This window comes from Vulpes vulpes, chromosome 3, assembly GCF_048418805.1.
Source record: "Vulpes vulpes isolate BD-2025 chromosome 3, VulVul3, whole genome shotgun sequence".
NCBI lineage: Eukaryota > Metazoa > Chordata > Mammalia > Carnivora > Canidae > Vulpes > Vulpes vulpes.
In genome coordinates, this window is record NC_132782.1 from 13898018 (window position 1) to 13915846 (window position 17829).

A 17829-nucleotide genomic window follows, 5' to 3' on the forward strand; every position below is an offset into this window, starting at 1 on the left:
GACCAGCCCTGGCTCTGGTCTACGCAGTCAACACAGCAATCCCCCAGCCGCCACACGGGCCCACAGCCCAAAAAACTCTGCTGGGCCCCAGGAGGGCCCTCGGACACCGGGACAGAGAGGGTCATTTCTTAAAAACTACTTCCAAATTCGCTTCAAACAATGTGAAGACACCTGCTAAATGAACTCCATACAGAATGTTTTAGAAAAGGCAATGTCTGGAATTAACATTCAGAGTTATTACTTAACCAAGGCATCATGAGATGCAATCTCTGATGCATATTTCTCTGCCAGCTTTATTTCAGAGCATACAACTCAGATTTATATCAGCTTTCCCCATAACTATTAAATATAAAAGGGGGAAGGGGAGGAAGAGAACCTTAACCTGTCTAAATCTGTGATTACATAAATATTTTTTATTTTAAATATCTAGCATAATTTTAAAACCAAATGAAACCAAACCAGAGGTTAAACTGTTAGGTTTCACACCATAATGAAATCAGTAACTACAAATAAATAAAACTCTGGATAAATACATAAACAAATACAGTCACACACCATCTAAAGAATCTAAAACCAAGAATGGAAAGTTTTTCAGATAATCATTAACATAATTTAGTTAACATACGGTAAATTACAAGAGGGGCCAGGGTCTGTTATAAGGAAAAGATGGACATCCCACAGATACTCAAGATAACCAATAAATCGGGATCCCTGGGTGGCGCAGCGGTTTGGCGCCTGCCTTTGGCCCAGGGCGCGATCCTGGAGACCCAGGATCGAATCCCACATCGGGCTCCCGGTGCATGGAGCCTGCTTCTCCCTCTGCCTATGTCTCTGCCTCTCTCTCTCTCTCTCTCTCTCTCTCTCTATGTTACTATCATAAATAAATTTAAAAAAAAAAATTAAAAAAAAAAGATAACCAATAAATCTGTAAATGAAATCAGAGTTGAAAAAATGACCATTAAAAACAAATTGGGGTTTTTGTTTCGTCATTTCAAACTGTTTAAAAATGACTTGCTCCTCTTCTGTGAAATTTCCAAAGGAAAGATACTCAAGGCTCTTTCCTCTCCAGTGTCCCAGCCTCATCACAATCCCCTCTCCCCTCTGACCCTCTTTGAGCAAAGCTGATAAATGGAAAAATGAAATCATTCAAGCTGTTTCCACCAACACATAACAGCAAGCCGGAGATACCTGAAAGGCAAAATTCATCTCTCTGAGGAATCACTAATCAGATAACCTCTGAATAACGCATCCTGAGTATGTGGCATTCTTTTTCCAGTGTTTCTGTGGGTCTCATTTCCCTGGGTGGGGGGCGGTGGGGAGCAGCCCTTGCTGGGTCACAAAGGCTAGTGGTGCTTACCTTTTTGGCTCTTTGGGCTATGTCTGGGGTTCTTGTAAGCAGCTTCTCAATCAGGTACTCTCTGTTCTGAAAAACAAATGTTCCCAACAGTTCAACACCAAATATCATACGCAGAAATTCATAGTGATTTCAAAATAGCAGATTTATGTGGGTTTTTTAAGCATGTTACCTTGGCTTTCTGGAAGAATTTGCATTTTAAAAGTTCTGCGGCTGTGGGCCTGAAAGATCAATAATAAATTAGAGTTGAAACAATGACCACTCAATAAATACACTGCCTTGACGAAACAACCAAGTTCCAGAGTATTTCTGGATAACCAGTTTCAGGAATAGCAAAACCAGAAACTAAATTAAATCATAAACGGGCTCTAAATAAAACCAGGGCTGATTTTCCAGTTCTTTCCAAATACCCCTACTGCAAAACACATAAACTCCTGTAAGTTAAATATTTGGGGCATGATCAATTTTCCACCCTTCATCTTTACACCTCACTAAGTGAATTCAGTCTTTCTGAAAGGTGGCAGACTGACATGTCTGTGAGCTAAATTCCTGTATTTATTAAGAAGCTTTGCAAGGTGCAATATGACCCTGTCAAAGAAATTATAGTCTACAGAGTTCTATGATTCCCCAAGAACAGCAGTTACTGCAAGGTGTCCACATCATGTGGACAAGCTCTGTCTGCCCACTGAGGGATCCTGTCTCAATTGTATATGCCCCACTTGTTTTCAGGCGGAGGTAAATGCGATGGTGATTCATAAAATGCAAACTCCTGTAAAAGCATTACTGGACTGGTCTGATTGTCTCCTCCTGGTGCCATTTATCTTGTTTTTCTACCCTGGATTTCCTATAAACTAAAAATTAGGTCTAAACACTTGACTAGGAGGCACGTGGGGGGCTCAGCAGATGAGCGTCTGCCTTCGGCTCTGGTCGAGATCCCGAGGTCCTGGGATCAAGTTCCATGTCGGGTTTCCCTCGGGAAGCCTGCTTCTCCCTCTGCCTGTGTCTCTGCCTCACTCTGTGTCTGTTTTTTTTTTTTTTAAATATTTTATTTATTTATTTATTCATGAGGGACACAGAGAGGGGGGGGGGCAGAGACACAGGCAGAGGGAGAAGCAGGCCCCATGCAGGGATCCTGACGTGGGACTCAATCCCGGGTCTCCAGGATCACGCCCTGGGCTTGAAGGCAGGTGCTAAACCGCTGAGCCACCAGGGCTGCCCTCTGTGTCTCTTGTGAATAAATAAAATCTTTTAAAAATAAAAGTAAAAAATAAATAAAATAAAATAAAATAAAATAAAATAAAATAAAATAAAATAAAATAAAAATAAAAATAAATTTAAAAAAAAATAAAAACCTGACCAGGCTGCATGAAGCATGTGGGGCAAGGAATGCTTCATAGATTGGACACCATGCACTCCTCCTACTGTGTATCAGAAGCACATATGTTAGGTTATCTCACTGGGAGTGATGCCAAGTTTTAACCAATGATCCCCTGCCCTGAGACCTCTCCACTGTAAAGGTATCCTGTGGGGTAACACTGTGGCCTTGTAGGAGTATTCTATTCCCTAAGGGTTTCAGCCTCTTTGTCTTAAATAATTATTTCAGAGCAGATAGTACAATGCTGATTTTCTACTTCTATTATTCCTTCCACATCTATTAACTAGCATTCTTCCATATAGGACAGCTTCCTTCCTCAATAGTTTTCCTTCTAAAACAAACAGCCAAGCAGATAGAATCAGATACCTCTAGACTAGAAGATAATCATCAAGACAACCGTCCTGCTCTCTTCAAAAAGTCAGTGTCATAGAGGAAGAGGAGAGAAGTAAGAGGACTGTTGCAGATTAAAACAGACTTAAAGAAACAAAACCAAATGCCGTAAGTGACCCTTGTCTAAATCCTGCCATTGGAAGGGGAAAGGGGAGGAGCTATAAAAGACATTCGGAAATAACTAGATATAGGTGAATATGCTGGGTATGAAGGACATTTTAAGGAATTACTGGTTATTTTCTTAGGTGTGGAAAGGTATTGTGGTTATACAGGAACATGTTTTTAGTTGTAGGGAAAGCAAGCTGGAACATTAAGTCTGTTACTTTCAAACTGTTCAGCAAATAAAATCTGGGTAAGTAGATACAGCAGATATGAAAAATGTTCATGATTGTTGCATCTAGCTGGTACCATAGAAGGAAACACTGTACTGTTTTTTCACCCTTTTCTGTGTATTTAAATTTTTTCATAATGAAAAAATTGGGGAGCATTATTGAATACCAGGAAGTCTTCTCTCAGGCGATGGTTACCAAAGGTACACACATTATTATGTTGAGAGGGGTACAAGTTTAAAAGGAGTCCTCAGATGTGAAAAGACTGGAAACCACCGCTTGGCAACCAGGCAACTCCATTAAAATGTGTCCAGGGACTGAACCCAAGCATACGGAAAAATTAGGAAAAGTCGTTAAGTGCATGGCTGTCGAAACCATGTGAGTCTACAGGGGCCATAAACTGCATTTCGGTGCAAAGAAGTTTTCTATTTAAATTGTTATTGCTCTTTTTCTCAGCTTCATGTGGAACACTGGCTAGAGGGACCTGACAAAGAACCCCAATCACCATAGCCACGGCAATAAACAGCTGTTAATTGCTAACTGCTTTGAGTAAATAAAGGTCTAAACAACAGGTGGGCCACGATTTACATTTTGCGTGCCATATCCCCTCAGCGAGCTTGTTCAAATTCAATGAATTCGTACCTTGTTAAATGGGCTCCCTAGAACTAAAAATGATGCTGCTATTTTACATGATTTAACTTTGGTTGTTCACTTAATGTACACTCTTACTGATCGTGGGCAATGTTTTTGGCCTCCCACTACTCCAAACTCATCCTTCATTCCCTCTGTAAATATTTAGTAAGCATCTACTATGTGTCAGGATTTGTACTAGGTGCCAGGCCTACAGTAGTGAACACGACAGACACTGACACTACCTCCAACAACTTAGAATCTAGCAGACAAGAGTTAGCGTGTGTGGTTAGATGGGATGAGGCTGGTCAGAACATCAAACACAGGACTGGAGCTCCAGGGAAAGGGGAAGACTGCAGAGAAAACACACAGGACAACAGTCACGCCGTACTGAGCGAGACCTGGGGTCATGTTTGGCACCTCATAACATGAAACAGAATTCTAAAACCCAAGAGGCACACCAAATAACTTACACTTAACTCTTTTAAGTGAAAAGGAACCTAAGAAAATCAAGACTTGAGGCCACTGATTCGGTTAAATCCCTCATCACCCTTGGTCATGACGTACAGTCATCACAGCCCCCCAGCCAGACTCTGCTACATCTCTCTTCTTCATTCTAACCCATCGTCTACCTTGCTCCAGAGCTGGCTCTATAAAAACCCGATTCTTATCCATCCTAACAGATTTCAGTGGCCAGAGAGATGCTGGCTCCTCCATCTTCATTTTCCATGGCAACCCTTGCGAACTCTGTCCTCCAGCTACACTGACATTCTCACCCTTCTCCTGCTCCTTATGACAAAGCACACACTACATTTCTTCAAAAAACTTTGTAACTGACTGGCACAGCCTTGCTCATCAGTCAAGAACCAATTTACATGTCATCATCTTCAGAGCTACTTTGTTCGGCTCCTCCAAGTAGAATTCCCATTGCTCCCTACTCGGTGCTCACACACCCTTCTACCCACACTCCTGTTCTGGAATTATCTGTTCCTATGCCTTCCCGCCTCCACACCCCACTAGGTTATAAGCCCTTTCAAGACAGGGACCACACAGTATTCATTCTTTTATATCCCCAATGCCCAACACAGACCAGAAAATTATCATAGCTCAATTTCCATACCATAACCAAATACGGGGTAGAAGTGATGCTACCAGACATTCGGACACAGAACCACAATTCTCTGAGCCAAATTTAGTCAACACCAAATTCTAAGCATCTGTTCAAGATAGTAGGGAACAGGATAACGATGTAATGAAAATAATATTCATGCTAACAAAAGAAAAAGAAAGGAAAAAAGAAAAGAAACAGGAAAAAAAAAAAGAGAGAGGAAAGGGCTAAGTCCACGAGGTCCTGAAGTAGAGAGCCACAACACAAGCTTCCCTCGCTCCTCTGTACCCGGCCTCCTCCTTCCACACACTAAGGGTCAGGGGTAGGACCAAAACCGAGAGAGAGCTGGGAAATGCCAGACATACCTCAAGATACAGAGCTGGGGAGATGCCTTCCCTTCCCCAACAAGGTCATTTCTACGGTGGCCAAATCTATAAAGGGGAAAAGCATGCTACAGAGAAAACCCCCTTCTCTGCACTCTCCACTCGGAGCCTTCATCAATAAATACAAACAATCACATAAGAAATGAGAAATGGTTTACAGGAGCTACATTCCTTCCTCTATAGGCTCAATATTTACATTCATAGGTTATACATGTCATACAAAATAATAGGTCTACTCTATACAGAGAAGAACTAAACAGTAGATCCTCTGTGAGCTCAAATGCCATCAAGCGTCTATAGCTTTAGAGGTAGATCCCTACAAGTGCCGAGCTATCTCCATAAGAAAGTATGGGGAAGGGGATCCCTGGGTGGCTCAGCGGTTTAGCACCTGCCTTTGGTCCAGGGCGCGATCCTGGAGTCCCGGGATCGAGTCCCACATCGGGCTCCCTGCATGGAGCCTGCTTCTCCCTCTGTCTGTGTCTCTGCCTCTCTCTCTCTCTACGTCTATCATAAATAAATAAATAAATCTTAAAAAAAAAAAAAAAGAAAGTATGGGGAAGTGGAACTGAAAAGAATGAGGAAAATGAAGGAGGAAGAAAGTAATAGAAGGCACGAGAGAAAGTGAAGTACATGCTGCCCATCTGAATTTGGGGGTTTTGTGTTTTGTTCACTTGTTTGTTTTAGTTTTATGCTATAGCAACTACCAGTACAGGGTTAATATGGAGCCATCAGTGGGGCCGGCCTCTGAGTGAGTAGCACATAAGAGAAGGAATCCTGGAAGCACAGTTATGTCTTACGTGGCTGATAACATTTTCAAATAATGCAACATAATATAAATACAGACACTGTTGTACAAGGAAAGCTAAAATGCTATACCAGCAACCCAAATAATGGTATAGGCTATGAATGATGAATTCATTTTAAAATCCTTAAAAACAACGCAGTAGTCTGTAAGTACCAACATTCTCAGAAGAAAATCTCTTAAAGAATTCAATTAATACATATGGATGAACCAAAGTCCACTGAGACTTAAAATAATTTTCAAAGGATTCAGGATGAACAGGATACAGTTTAAGTAGTTCTAACAATCGTATTATAATTTTTAAAATCTCACTGACCTCAAGCAGAGTTGCATCTCTCACCCTATCCTCCCTTTAAAGGAAATATTCAAGTTTACTTCACATATAATGAATTTATCATTGCGCTAGCCACCCTCTTGTTGCTCAAAGAAAATGCTGGCTCCTTTTATAGTTGCCATCCACATGAAGTACATAATCTACAGGATTATGGCTCATTTTTTTAAGAAATAACTAAACGTTCTGCTCTGCAAATATAAGCACCTCTCAGTCTATGCCAATGCAGAGACAGACTTGGATGAGGCAAATAGCTCTAACACCCCAGCTCTCTTTTATTAGGAAAGTTCAATGAGTTCTCAGGATTGACAGAAAACACAGCTCCTTCTCAGCTAGCCTGAGGGCTCCTGCACAGGACTGGATCTGTTCTGGTCACTGTGATATGTTTCTGTTCATTGCTAAAAAGGTACTCAGCTAGACCTGGATTTTGGTACCTGTCAGTTGCTTTCAGATTATAAGCTGATGATCTATATGGAAACTAAACAAAAATTATGAAAAATCTTGCATTTACTCCTCAACCCATTTGAATCTGGTTTGTTTCTGAAACACTCTTCAATAAGTCCAAATCACCCCCAAACTGCAAGCTCCCAATTGTCTCCAGTTGCTCAAGAAATATCAAATATGTAATACAGATCTGACACCATGGATAGAAAGATATAAAGATGAATGACACAGGTTCTCCTTCTAAAAGACTTACAAACTTAAGAGGAGATCGGATGTGTAAGTCAATAAATGCACAGAGTATGGTAAGTGTTACAGGAGACATCTCCTCAACATACTATAGAAAAACTAAGAGTTGCAGTAATTCCACTCGGTAAGGAAGAAAACAGCAAATAACGAACAGCAAGCCCAATTCCCTGAATATTTAAGAACTCATAGGCACTGTGCTACCCACATATTTTTTAATAAGATGTATTTATTTATTTTGAGAGAGAGCACACATGCAAAAGGGGTGGGGGACAAGGGGAGAGGGACTCTCAAGCAGACAGCGAGGACAGTACCTGACATGGGGCTGAGGATAGTGCCTGACATGGGGCTCGATCATACTACCTCAAGATTATGACCTGAGCCAAAACCAAGAGCCAGATGCTCAACCAACTGAGCTACCCAGAAGCCCCTATGCTATCCTCTTTTGGTGCATTACTGTATTCCATCTTCATGACAATCCAATGAAGTAGGTGCTATTAGACCCATTTACAGACTTAGGAAACTAAGTCATGTAGCTGATGAGAAAGTAGAGCTAGGAATCTCACCCAGATTTATCTAACTCTAAGGACATGGGGTCTTTCATGTAAGCATTAAAAGAGGGTAGAAGGGGGACAGAGGAAGAGGAAGAACCTTTAAACAACATAAATAAAGGCAGAGAAGACAGGAAATATTCATGGTTTCTTTCAGATTTGTGTAGCAATTAAATGTTTACTTATTTAAGTAATGAATACATATCTTAAAACTGCATCCTATATAATAAATAGTTCAACGATATTGGGTTTTTTCCCATTCTCATGTGTCATGATTTTTTTTTCTTTTAAAGAAGAAATATAAATGGCCAACAGACACATGACAAGATACTCAACATCACTCATCATCAGAGAAATGCAAATCAAAATCACAAGGGGAACTGGGCTGGCTCAGCCTGTAGAACAATACGATGCTTGATCTCAGGGTTGTGAGTTTGAACCACATGCTAGGGGAGAGTTTACTTGAAAAAATGAATTTAACTTAATTGAGAAAAAACCACAATGAAATATCACCTTACACCAGTCAGAATTGGCTAGTCAAGAAGATAAGAGACAAATGTTGGTGAGGATGTGGAGAAAAAGGAAACTTTGTGCTCTATTAGTGGGAATGCAAATTGGTACAGCCACAGTGGAAAACAGTATGGAGGTTCCTCAAAAAATGAAAAATAGAATTACCATATGATCTAGTAATTCCATTACTGGGGATTTACCCAAGGAAAATCAAAGAAAACACTAATCCAAAAAGATAAATGCACAACCTATGTTTATTGTAGCATTATTAGCAATAGCCACAATATGGAAGCAACTCAAGAGTCTATTGATAGATGAATGGATAAAGAAAATGTGGTACATATATACAATGGAACACTATTCAGCCTTAAAAAGAAATGAGATTTGCCATTTGCAACAACATGGATGGACCTAGCAGATATAATGCTAAGTGAAATAAGTTAGAGAATGACAAATACCGTATGATTTCACTCATATGTAGAATCCAAGAAACAAACCAAACAAACAAACAAAACAGACTCTTAAATATAGAGAGCAAAATGATGGTTGCCAGAGGAAAGGTGGGTGGGGAGGATGGGTCAATAGGTGATGGGGATTAAGAGTACACTTACCGTGATAAGCACCAAGTAATGTATAGAGGTTTTGAATCATTATACTGTACACCTGAAACTGCTGTAACACTGGCTGTTAATTATACTTCAATTTTTTAAAGAGAGAGTCCCCAGGAATTTGGTGCACCAATACTGTTTGTTATAGGGGACAATTGCACAATAGTGAGATTAGATTAGATTATAACAAAAATATCTAAAATAAGTCCTTAAACTATTAATACTGGGCAGCCCCGGTGGCCCAGCGGTTGAGTATCTGCCTGCAGCCCAGGTCGTGATCTTGGAGTCCCAGGGTCAAGTCCCAAGTCGGGCTCCCTGCATGGAGCCTGCTCCTCCCTCTGCCTGTGTCTCTGCCTCTCTTTCTGTGTGTGTCTTTCATGAATAAATAAATAAAATCTTTAAAAAAAAAAAAACCCGAAACTATTAGTACTTTGTAAACCAATAAGTTACTAAAAGAGTAATCTGAGGGGAAGACTTTGTAAGAATTCAAATATATGGTGCAAGGATCTTTTGGAGAATTTTTTTTTTTTTTTTAGGGTGGTGGGAACCTGATATTTGAGCTCATATAATAAATAACTCCTGGGAAGACTTTCAAGATTATTAAGAAATAAGGACAGTTTGTTAAATATAATGTATGACAACCTAATTTATTCTGACTAAACTACAAATTCCTAAAGAAATCTACTGCTGTATTATTAAAGTACACCGGCAATTCTATCCTACAGGATCTTTTTTCCAAAAGGGCTAGAATCGTGTGACATTACACATCACCACCACTAGGTGGGACCTCAACTAGTTTGAGAATCCCAGAGACCATCAGCATTAACCCAGTGCTAACTGGGAAGACAGGTACCTCTCTCATCGCGCTCTGGAGGATGGAACTATTTCCTTGATGATGCCAAAAATCACCAAAAAACAAAGGTAAGACAAGGAAGTGTTGCAGAACACAATCAGAATCTAAAAGCACTTTCCCCCCAACAGGAGTGTGAAGAAGTAACCTCAATGAAAGATCGCTGTAACTTCAGAAGAAAAACAAGCCCTACAAATCAAACATAAAAGGCAACTAAAATGTTTAAGCAGAAATAGCCTGTTGGTGTGACAAAACAATTATCCCTTTTACAGAAATAACGTCAAGGTGCTTGATAGCAAACAGTCCTTAGACCTAGCTCCACGAAAATGGTGCTCAGTGATACAGAAAAGATTCAAGGCAAATGCAGTAAAATGTAAAGGAACCCAGAGAGTAGCTACAAAGAATGGGGTAAAATAATGGAAATTGTGTTTAATCTAGAGAAGGGTTGCCTACTCAAACAGCAGATTACTATGTAAAGATAAAAGGCTTAAGTTTCATAAAGGATATAAGGATACTGGAATCCCTCCGAAAGCAGGGTACTTCGCAGAGAAAGAAAGCTTCAAAAGAGAAGCCAGTTTTTACGTCTTCAAATTTAAGTATCAAATCGAACCGTTGGGTGGATGAGGTGGCCGGTGAGCCCAGAGGCCTCTCCAGATCTGTGGTCTCTGCGGACAGTACGCTAGGGCCGTGCCACACATGAGCAAGCTCTGCCAAGGGACTCTAGCCAGGCAAGGCCTGAGTGGCTCACGTCATTAACATTCTTCTTTAGGTGATAAAAGACACACACGGCTATATTATCACCAGCCAGGGTATTTCAAAGTCACAGAAATAAAGAAGGAAGAAACAAACTCAGAAAACAGGGACACTACAGAGCAGGGTAGTAGCCCAAGAATAAAGAGGAGTGACACGCATGTTAACTTCAAACCATTTGCTTCTGTTTATATGATTAATGTTTCTAATGCAAAAATCTTAATCTTCTTTACTGATAATCTTTTAAACAGCACAACTTGTTCTGCAACTAAAAGGAAGCTCATGCAAAATTCAATAGCTCTGCCCGGTTTAGACTGGAGCTAGCAGGATATTCAAATCCTGAGAGGTCAGCTCAACCTACACAGTACAGAATAGGAGCTCGGCTTCTGAGTGCACCACTGCCAATTTCTTTTGATTTCTGTTTTCCTTCATTTCCTTTGATGACAGAGCCCACACCTAACAAACACAGTGAATCTCATTAGCACTAAAAATTTTCCTCCACCTCTCTCCCTCATCCTCACCCCTCTCCGTCTTGGATCCACCCTGTCTTCCACTAACAGGTTGGAAACCAGGGGCCAGAGCAGGATTTCCCTTGAACTCGAAGTACCTTTCAGGTGTCCTCACACAGCCTTTTCCCAGCCACAAACAGAGCTTTGTCGTGATTCAAACCAGGTCACTAACTCATCCACCACGTTTGACATACCTTTTAGAAGGATCTTTCTGAAGACACAGTGAAAGTAATTTCCTAAAGGACTTGCCGTACTTTTTCATCATTTCCTTATCCTCCACTCCTGTTTCTAAAGTGGGTGGATCATTTTGCAAAGTCAACATTAACACCTGCAGCAGAAACAAGCACCAAGACAGAATCAGTACAGCCACCGCTACGGTCGAGTTTTTAATTTTTCACAAAAGCGTTAATAAAGACCATCCTTGAGGAGGTGCTTTCCCGTGATTTTAACCTTCCAGAAAGCGTGAGCTGAAAAGTATTATTTCCCTTTGCAAATCTGTTCACGTGCCCTTTTACCTCTTTGTTATTCCATTGACAGAACTTATAAAATCTGTTCTGTGTGTTAAGAAGGATGTCCCAAAGCAGCCAGGACAGACGTCTGGGAACTGGCTCGCTCGCACACAGCCTCCTGGAGGAGCACGTAGCTCCAACACAGGCTTAGTGAAGGCTGGGGCTCTGGCTGGGAAAGTGGGGGGTAGCGAGGGGGGCTTGGCCCAGAGCGACAGAGAACGGTCCTGCGTACAGGTCATTCATAAATAGGGAGCCCCCCCACCCGGAACTCCAGGCTTCTGTTAACACACTGCCAACCCTAAAAATAAATCCACAACATCCCAGAATGTAACACATGATTTCCCCCTTTTTTAAATGAGAAAACCTACAGAATATTACTTAAAATGGAGACAGTAAGACACTGAAAGTTAGCCAAAATGCGAGTTACTGAAGACCATAACTGTGGCATAAGGCCACGTTGCTTTGGGAGGGGGACAATATAAATGCAAAACACTGCTTCCAATCAAAAAGGTAAAAATTCCATTCATTCACAACATCAAAATTACTTGTTTAAAAAAAGAGAATTTGTAGTAAACTATTGACCTATAAAAGGAATAAACCTCATTAATGCATTAGTTGGCCTTAATTTATGCAAAAGTTATACATGCCAAGACTCCTTTCAAACACTTTCAGATGTGTGAATAGATGAAGGATTAAAGTGACAGTTTATTGTTTGTGGAGGATAATAGCAAATAGAAGAAAGTGGGAGAGCTGTTAAGTCCTAGCAGGGCCTCGCAGGATGCCAGGCTGGGGTTAGCAATGTGACTGTGGATTCGGGTGGGCAACATGAAGGTTTGGGGGAAGAAAGAAAATGAGAAGAAAAAGTAATACAGAAAAACCAATGGAAGGAAAAATCCTCACAGTTGCTTCAGTGCTTTTTCTCTGAAAGGTCAATTCAATTGTTTCCACCTCAAATTTGAATTTTCTGCTAACAAAAGCAGGTATGTCTATATACACACACACTCTTAAGTATGTTGAAAATATGTATATAAATATAGTGAGAAAACAACAGTGTAATGAACTACACTAAAACCTTAACAGGGATTGTCTGTGGTTGATGAGATTGTGAGTGATTATATTCTTCTCTGTTCTTGTTTGGACTCCAAATTTTTTCGCATAAGAATGTATTAACTTTTTAATCCGTGAAATTATTTAACTTTATTTATCCTCTGGTTTTTCTTTTTTTTTTTTTTTATCCTCTGGTTTTTCTTAATCCTCCTAAGTTTTTCCAGTATTTTCCTAGGAAAACACTGAAACAAAGACTGTATTCTCTGTAAAATACTTTCACAATTTCCACCAATTATTTCAGCCCCCAAACAAATTCTAATTGGGTAAATCAGCTCTGATACCACCACCTCAGAATAAGTGAAATAATAATGTAGGCCAGTTAAGGGAAAAACAAAAATCTGGACACAGTATCCAAATGTAGGTTATTGCCTAAAAACACTGGCCTCACTTATTTCAGATGAGTCACCAATATGACATTATGAGCACAGAGGGTGAAATGTTACAGATCATTAAAAAAAAAAAAAATTGGGGAAATCCATCTGCAAAGATATCACTATAATCTATTTCTAGATTTTCCTTGGGAGTCTGGGGTCTTCTGCTATCAAAAGAGTAATGACCAGCATTTGTCACAGTTCTCAACCTCCATCTCATTCTTCAGATAGCTCTGTGCTAAGAATGTAAAGAGAGCTTCAAAGCTGGGAACTGTACCACTTTTGTCTTATTCTGTCCACATCAGACAACATTGAACTTGACTGCATTCCTCCATTAATTTTCCTCAGGTCTAAGAGAAAAATGACTATGTTTAAGAATTACAGAACAGATTCCGTTAAATTCTATTTCAAGCCCAATATATTATTTCCAATAGTAATTACTTTCATAGGAGGATATTTGTGATAAGGCGCTGCTCCTGTTGCTAACTCAATGGCAGTTATTCCAAAACTCCACATGTCAGCCTTGAAGTCATAGCCTCTCACCTAAGAAAAGAACGAGGGAAAAACACAATTATAAAATAGGCATGTCACACACCATGAAGTCCATATTATGTTGGAAGTCTACAGCGTGTATGCACAACTTTGATATTACTTTGCTAAAGCCCAGCTAAATCTCAGTTACATGATGCATTCTAGGAAAGTGATTTGAATGAAATGTTAATACATTTAATGATACAAAACATCACTTTTTTTTTTACCTGTTCCATGACTTCAGGGGCCATCCAACACGGAGTACCAACAAATGTTTTTCTTACTTTATTCCGGGTAACATCACCCCCTGTTGCTAAGAATGCACTTACCCCAAAATCTAAAAGAAAAACAAAAATCATCCTTATTTTATATAAGACATTATTGCTTACAAATTCCAACTTTATGAATCTCTCGTTTCCTAGTGACCTTTCCAATGATGCTGAATTGTTCCAAGTACCATGGAGTTCTCTTGGGGCACCCCAAGGCAATCCTGCCACCTGCCAGCCTAAACTTCATTTATTTTTAAGATTTTATTTATTTATTCATGAGAGACACAGAGAGAGAGAGAGAGGCAGAGACCCAGACAGAGGGAGAAGCAGGCTCCATGCAGGGAGCCCGATGTGGGACTCAATCCCAGGACTCCAGGACAGCAATTACCAAATCACGCCCTGAGCCAAAGGCAGACACTCAACCACTGAGCCACCCAGGGGTCCCCAGCCTACACTTCAGAGAGAACACCATCATGGGTAATGGGTCAGCAAGAGTCCAGAAACCTCAGCATACCAAATTATATTTTCTACCAAAAAGGTATCAAAAGTTGTAACTAACCATATAGGGTTACATCAATATAAATAAAAATGCATTCTCAGAGCTCTAAGTATAAAGGATCTTAGCTTTTAGCTAAGATTCATTTCAAAAACTCAGTTATAAGAATAGCATGGAAGCAGAAAAACTAGTATATGATGTAGTTTCTTTCTATGTGTTTCTTTTATTATGATTATTTTCCAGCCTCTCTAATTCCATATCATCAATGTTTGGGGAATAGGTTTTTCTTTTTAAGGTGGCTTGGGGGAGGGTGAAACAGAGGGGATTAAGAGTGCATTTATGGTGATGAGCACCGAGTAATGTAGGGGATTGCTGAATCATTATATTGAATACCCGAAACTGACATAACACTGTATGTTAATCATAATTCAATTAAAAAAATAAATAAAGGATAAATAACACTCATCTTCCACATTCTCATGGCCTTGTTTAAATAGTGCTGACACCTTAGGAGAAATAATAACAGCAAATCCACAAACCCAGGTACATAAAGCCAACATGCCCAGGTTTGTACATATGTAGCAATCAACACAAAGGAAAAGCTCAGTCAGCAAAGATTGCCTTTTTTTCCCCCCAATGTTTGCTTCCTGGATAATTTTCATAGGTATAGGTACCATGGTTTGTAAAATGAAACGCTACTCTTCTTAACATTCATTACATACTAGAAATTATTTTTGTGGGAAGATGAATTAGGCATACTGCACATACATACACACATGCATTTATGCAAAAACAATGTTCATATGTGACCACAGAGAAGGGAACACCCGGTGATTATTAATGCACGCATTTCTGCGTAGATTTTCATTAGAAGCTAAAACTAGTTAATAAAGTACCAACTACTCAGGGCTAGCCTAGACCTACCAGCAAAAGCCAACTCAAGGACAGCTCAATAGTAAGCTGGTAAATTGTAATTAAAAACGTAGTCAACACCTCAAAATGCTGCAATGGACTATGTAGCATGGGCCCTTTCAAACTGCTCTCATATAATTCTCCTTTGCTGGTCTGCTTTGATGACTTGCCAGGATGACAGCAATTACCAAAGAACAACATCAAGCACAAACCAAGGTCAAAATGTATTAGCATTTGCCTTAGGTCTTCGATATTAAGTTATGCAGTAACACTGTAACCAGTTCCCTACGTTGAAATATGTTGACTGTTTCATTTTATTTACATTTAAATTTACTCAACTCCCCACAGGATTTCAACTACAAGTAAAAGGAATAAAAATTTACAAATGGAGTCTTTGTTCCAACTGCTACACTCATGATAATAACTGAGCAAGAGCATATTTTGAAAATGCTATATAATTTAATTTGCTCATATGTACCAAACTCTAAAAACTCTCTGAATTCTTATTTTTTTGGTCAGAAAAATAAAGCCTTGTGAAAAGAAATCTCTAGAATCAGTGAACCAGTCAGTCTCCTGTAGGTAGGAGCAAATAAAATTCATATTCTTAGAAAAGAGCTAGGTGAATTAAATCATTTGTAAGCATCTACTATATTTGGCTAGAGGAAAACACAACATGATTGGCTTTGAAAAGTAGTAATTTCAACTTAATTTATATTCTGAAAAGTTTAACAATGAACCCAACATTCCACTTATATTAAAATAATTTTGTAACAAGGGGTGCCTGGGTGGCTCAGTAGGTTAAGTGTCTACCTTCAGGTCAGGTCATGATCTCAGGGTCCTGAGATCCAGCCCCGCGGTAGGCTCCCTGCTCAGCGGGGAGTCTGCTTCTTCTTCTCCCTCTGTCCCTCCCCTTGCTTGTGCTCTTTTCTTTCTCTCTCTCTCCCTCTCTCCCTCAAATAAATAAAATCCTGAAAAAAAAAATTTTTGTAACAAGAAACACTAAGTACATATCATTTGTAAATAATTAAGAATATGGGTAGAAGTTGCTCTAAGGAAAAATGTATTTCTTTAAATGCAGTTGAACTGTATACCCAGTCTCTCCTAAAAGATAGAATCCAGATAAAAATCCATAAAAACTTTAACATTAAAGTTTTTAAGTTCCTTAAAAACACCATATGATTACATTAGACCTTTTTAAAGCTGCAAAAACAGCTGAAAGAGATGTATAGTAGCAACTTATTATTGACAATACCCCTTCAATATATCCTTCATGATTCACATATTTATTCATAGCCTCCACTTAGAACACTCACTTTCAAGCCATAAACAGATGGTTAAATGTCTTTAAAGCTCAGAATAAAAATTCCAGAAGCAGAAGCAGAAAACGCCGATCCTAACATCTACTCACCCTTACGACTACACAGTAGATACACAGTGTGCTCCTATGTATGGCCTACGTGTATACAGAAAGATTTATATGTACCAAGAAATGACACTTTGACCAAAGTACACAGGGTACCTGGGTAACAAGGAAAACTGGCATATTCCGTCAAGACGGCATGCGTGCCACAGAGAGTGAGGTGGTAAAGCAGAAATGCTGAAAAGAGTCCTTGTTTGCTAAGAGGTACGTCTATGCAGCCGAAGGGAGTGCAACCAGATACACTAGGGTCAGAAACCATGACTACTTCTCTGGAAACACGGAATCAAAGGCTACACACAGAGTTAGCCAGCCCATCTTCCTGCCTCCAGGAATAGCTGCATCTCAAACCAGAAAGAATGCTGTCATCCTAGGAACTGAAAGGCTCTCTCACATCTTCTGAATCCACCCACTTGGCGGCAGCCTGCTAAGCCCCCAGCTGCCTCCTGCTGTCCTCAGGGCCAGGCCCTGGCACCCGGGCCTTTCTCTGTCACACACCTGACTTCTCCCTCCAAGGGCTTGAAGGGCCTTCTGCTCCCCAAGATAAAGTCACAAGCCCCCAGCACAACACGCACATCTGACTCCCCTTGGCCTCTCCCGCCTCAGCTGCCCCTGCTCCCAAATACGGACCTTGAGCTCCTGCCGCCGAACTTCTCACCGTCTATTCCCCAGATCCATCACCAGCCTCGCCCTCGCCCCGACCTCCAGCACCGCTGCGGCCTGTCACCCGGTGCTCTATCACCGTCCAGGTACACTTGGCTCCACCAAGTGGGAGGCCATCGGCAGAGGACGCTCTGCACGGCCCTAGTCCTAACCGAAGCATCTTTGGCACCCTGACTCTTGGCACCTTGCGGCTTTTTCACAGCCACCTTTGTGTTAGGGTGTGGTTACTCTGATGTGCATCCAACACCTCTAATTTGTGGTGCATGATTAAGTAACTTGGGGAATTGTCTTATTTTTATGCAGGTGAATGCCTAGGGCAGACGTGCAGCGTTTGCGGTAGAGCCACCTGATATGGACAGAGGGCAGACCTTTAAGACTATGACAAGT

General features: G+C 40.4%; 1 protein-coding gene across 11 annotated transcripts in view; it reads right to left on the reverse strand.

Annotated features, from left to right (window-relative positions):
- Positions 1 to 17829, reverse strand: part of STK39 (serine/threonine kinase 39) — a 437393-nt gene that overhangs the window by 176988 nt on the left and 242576 nt on the right. For all 11 annotated transcript variants that reach the window (XM_072751854.1, XM_072751856.1, XM_072751855.1 and 8 more), the window contains 5 exons: positions 13913 to 14022; positions 13596 to 13697; positions 11362 to 11495; positions 1527 to 1575; positions 1358 to 1423 (listed from right to left, as the gene is read on the reverse strand). In XM_072751854.1, the coding sequence (XP_072607955.1) occupies positions 1358 to 1423; positions 1527 to 1575; positions 11362 to 11495; positions 13596 to 13697; positions 13913 to 14022 (461 nt within the window). The remainder of the gene's footprint in view (positions 1 to 1357; positions 1424 to 1526; positions 1576 to 11361; positions 11496 to 13595; positions 13698 to 13912; positions 14023 to 17829) is intronic.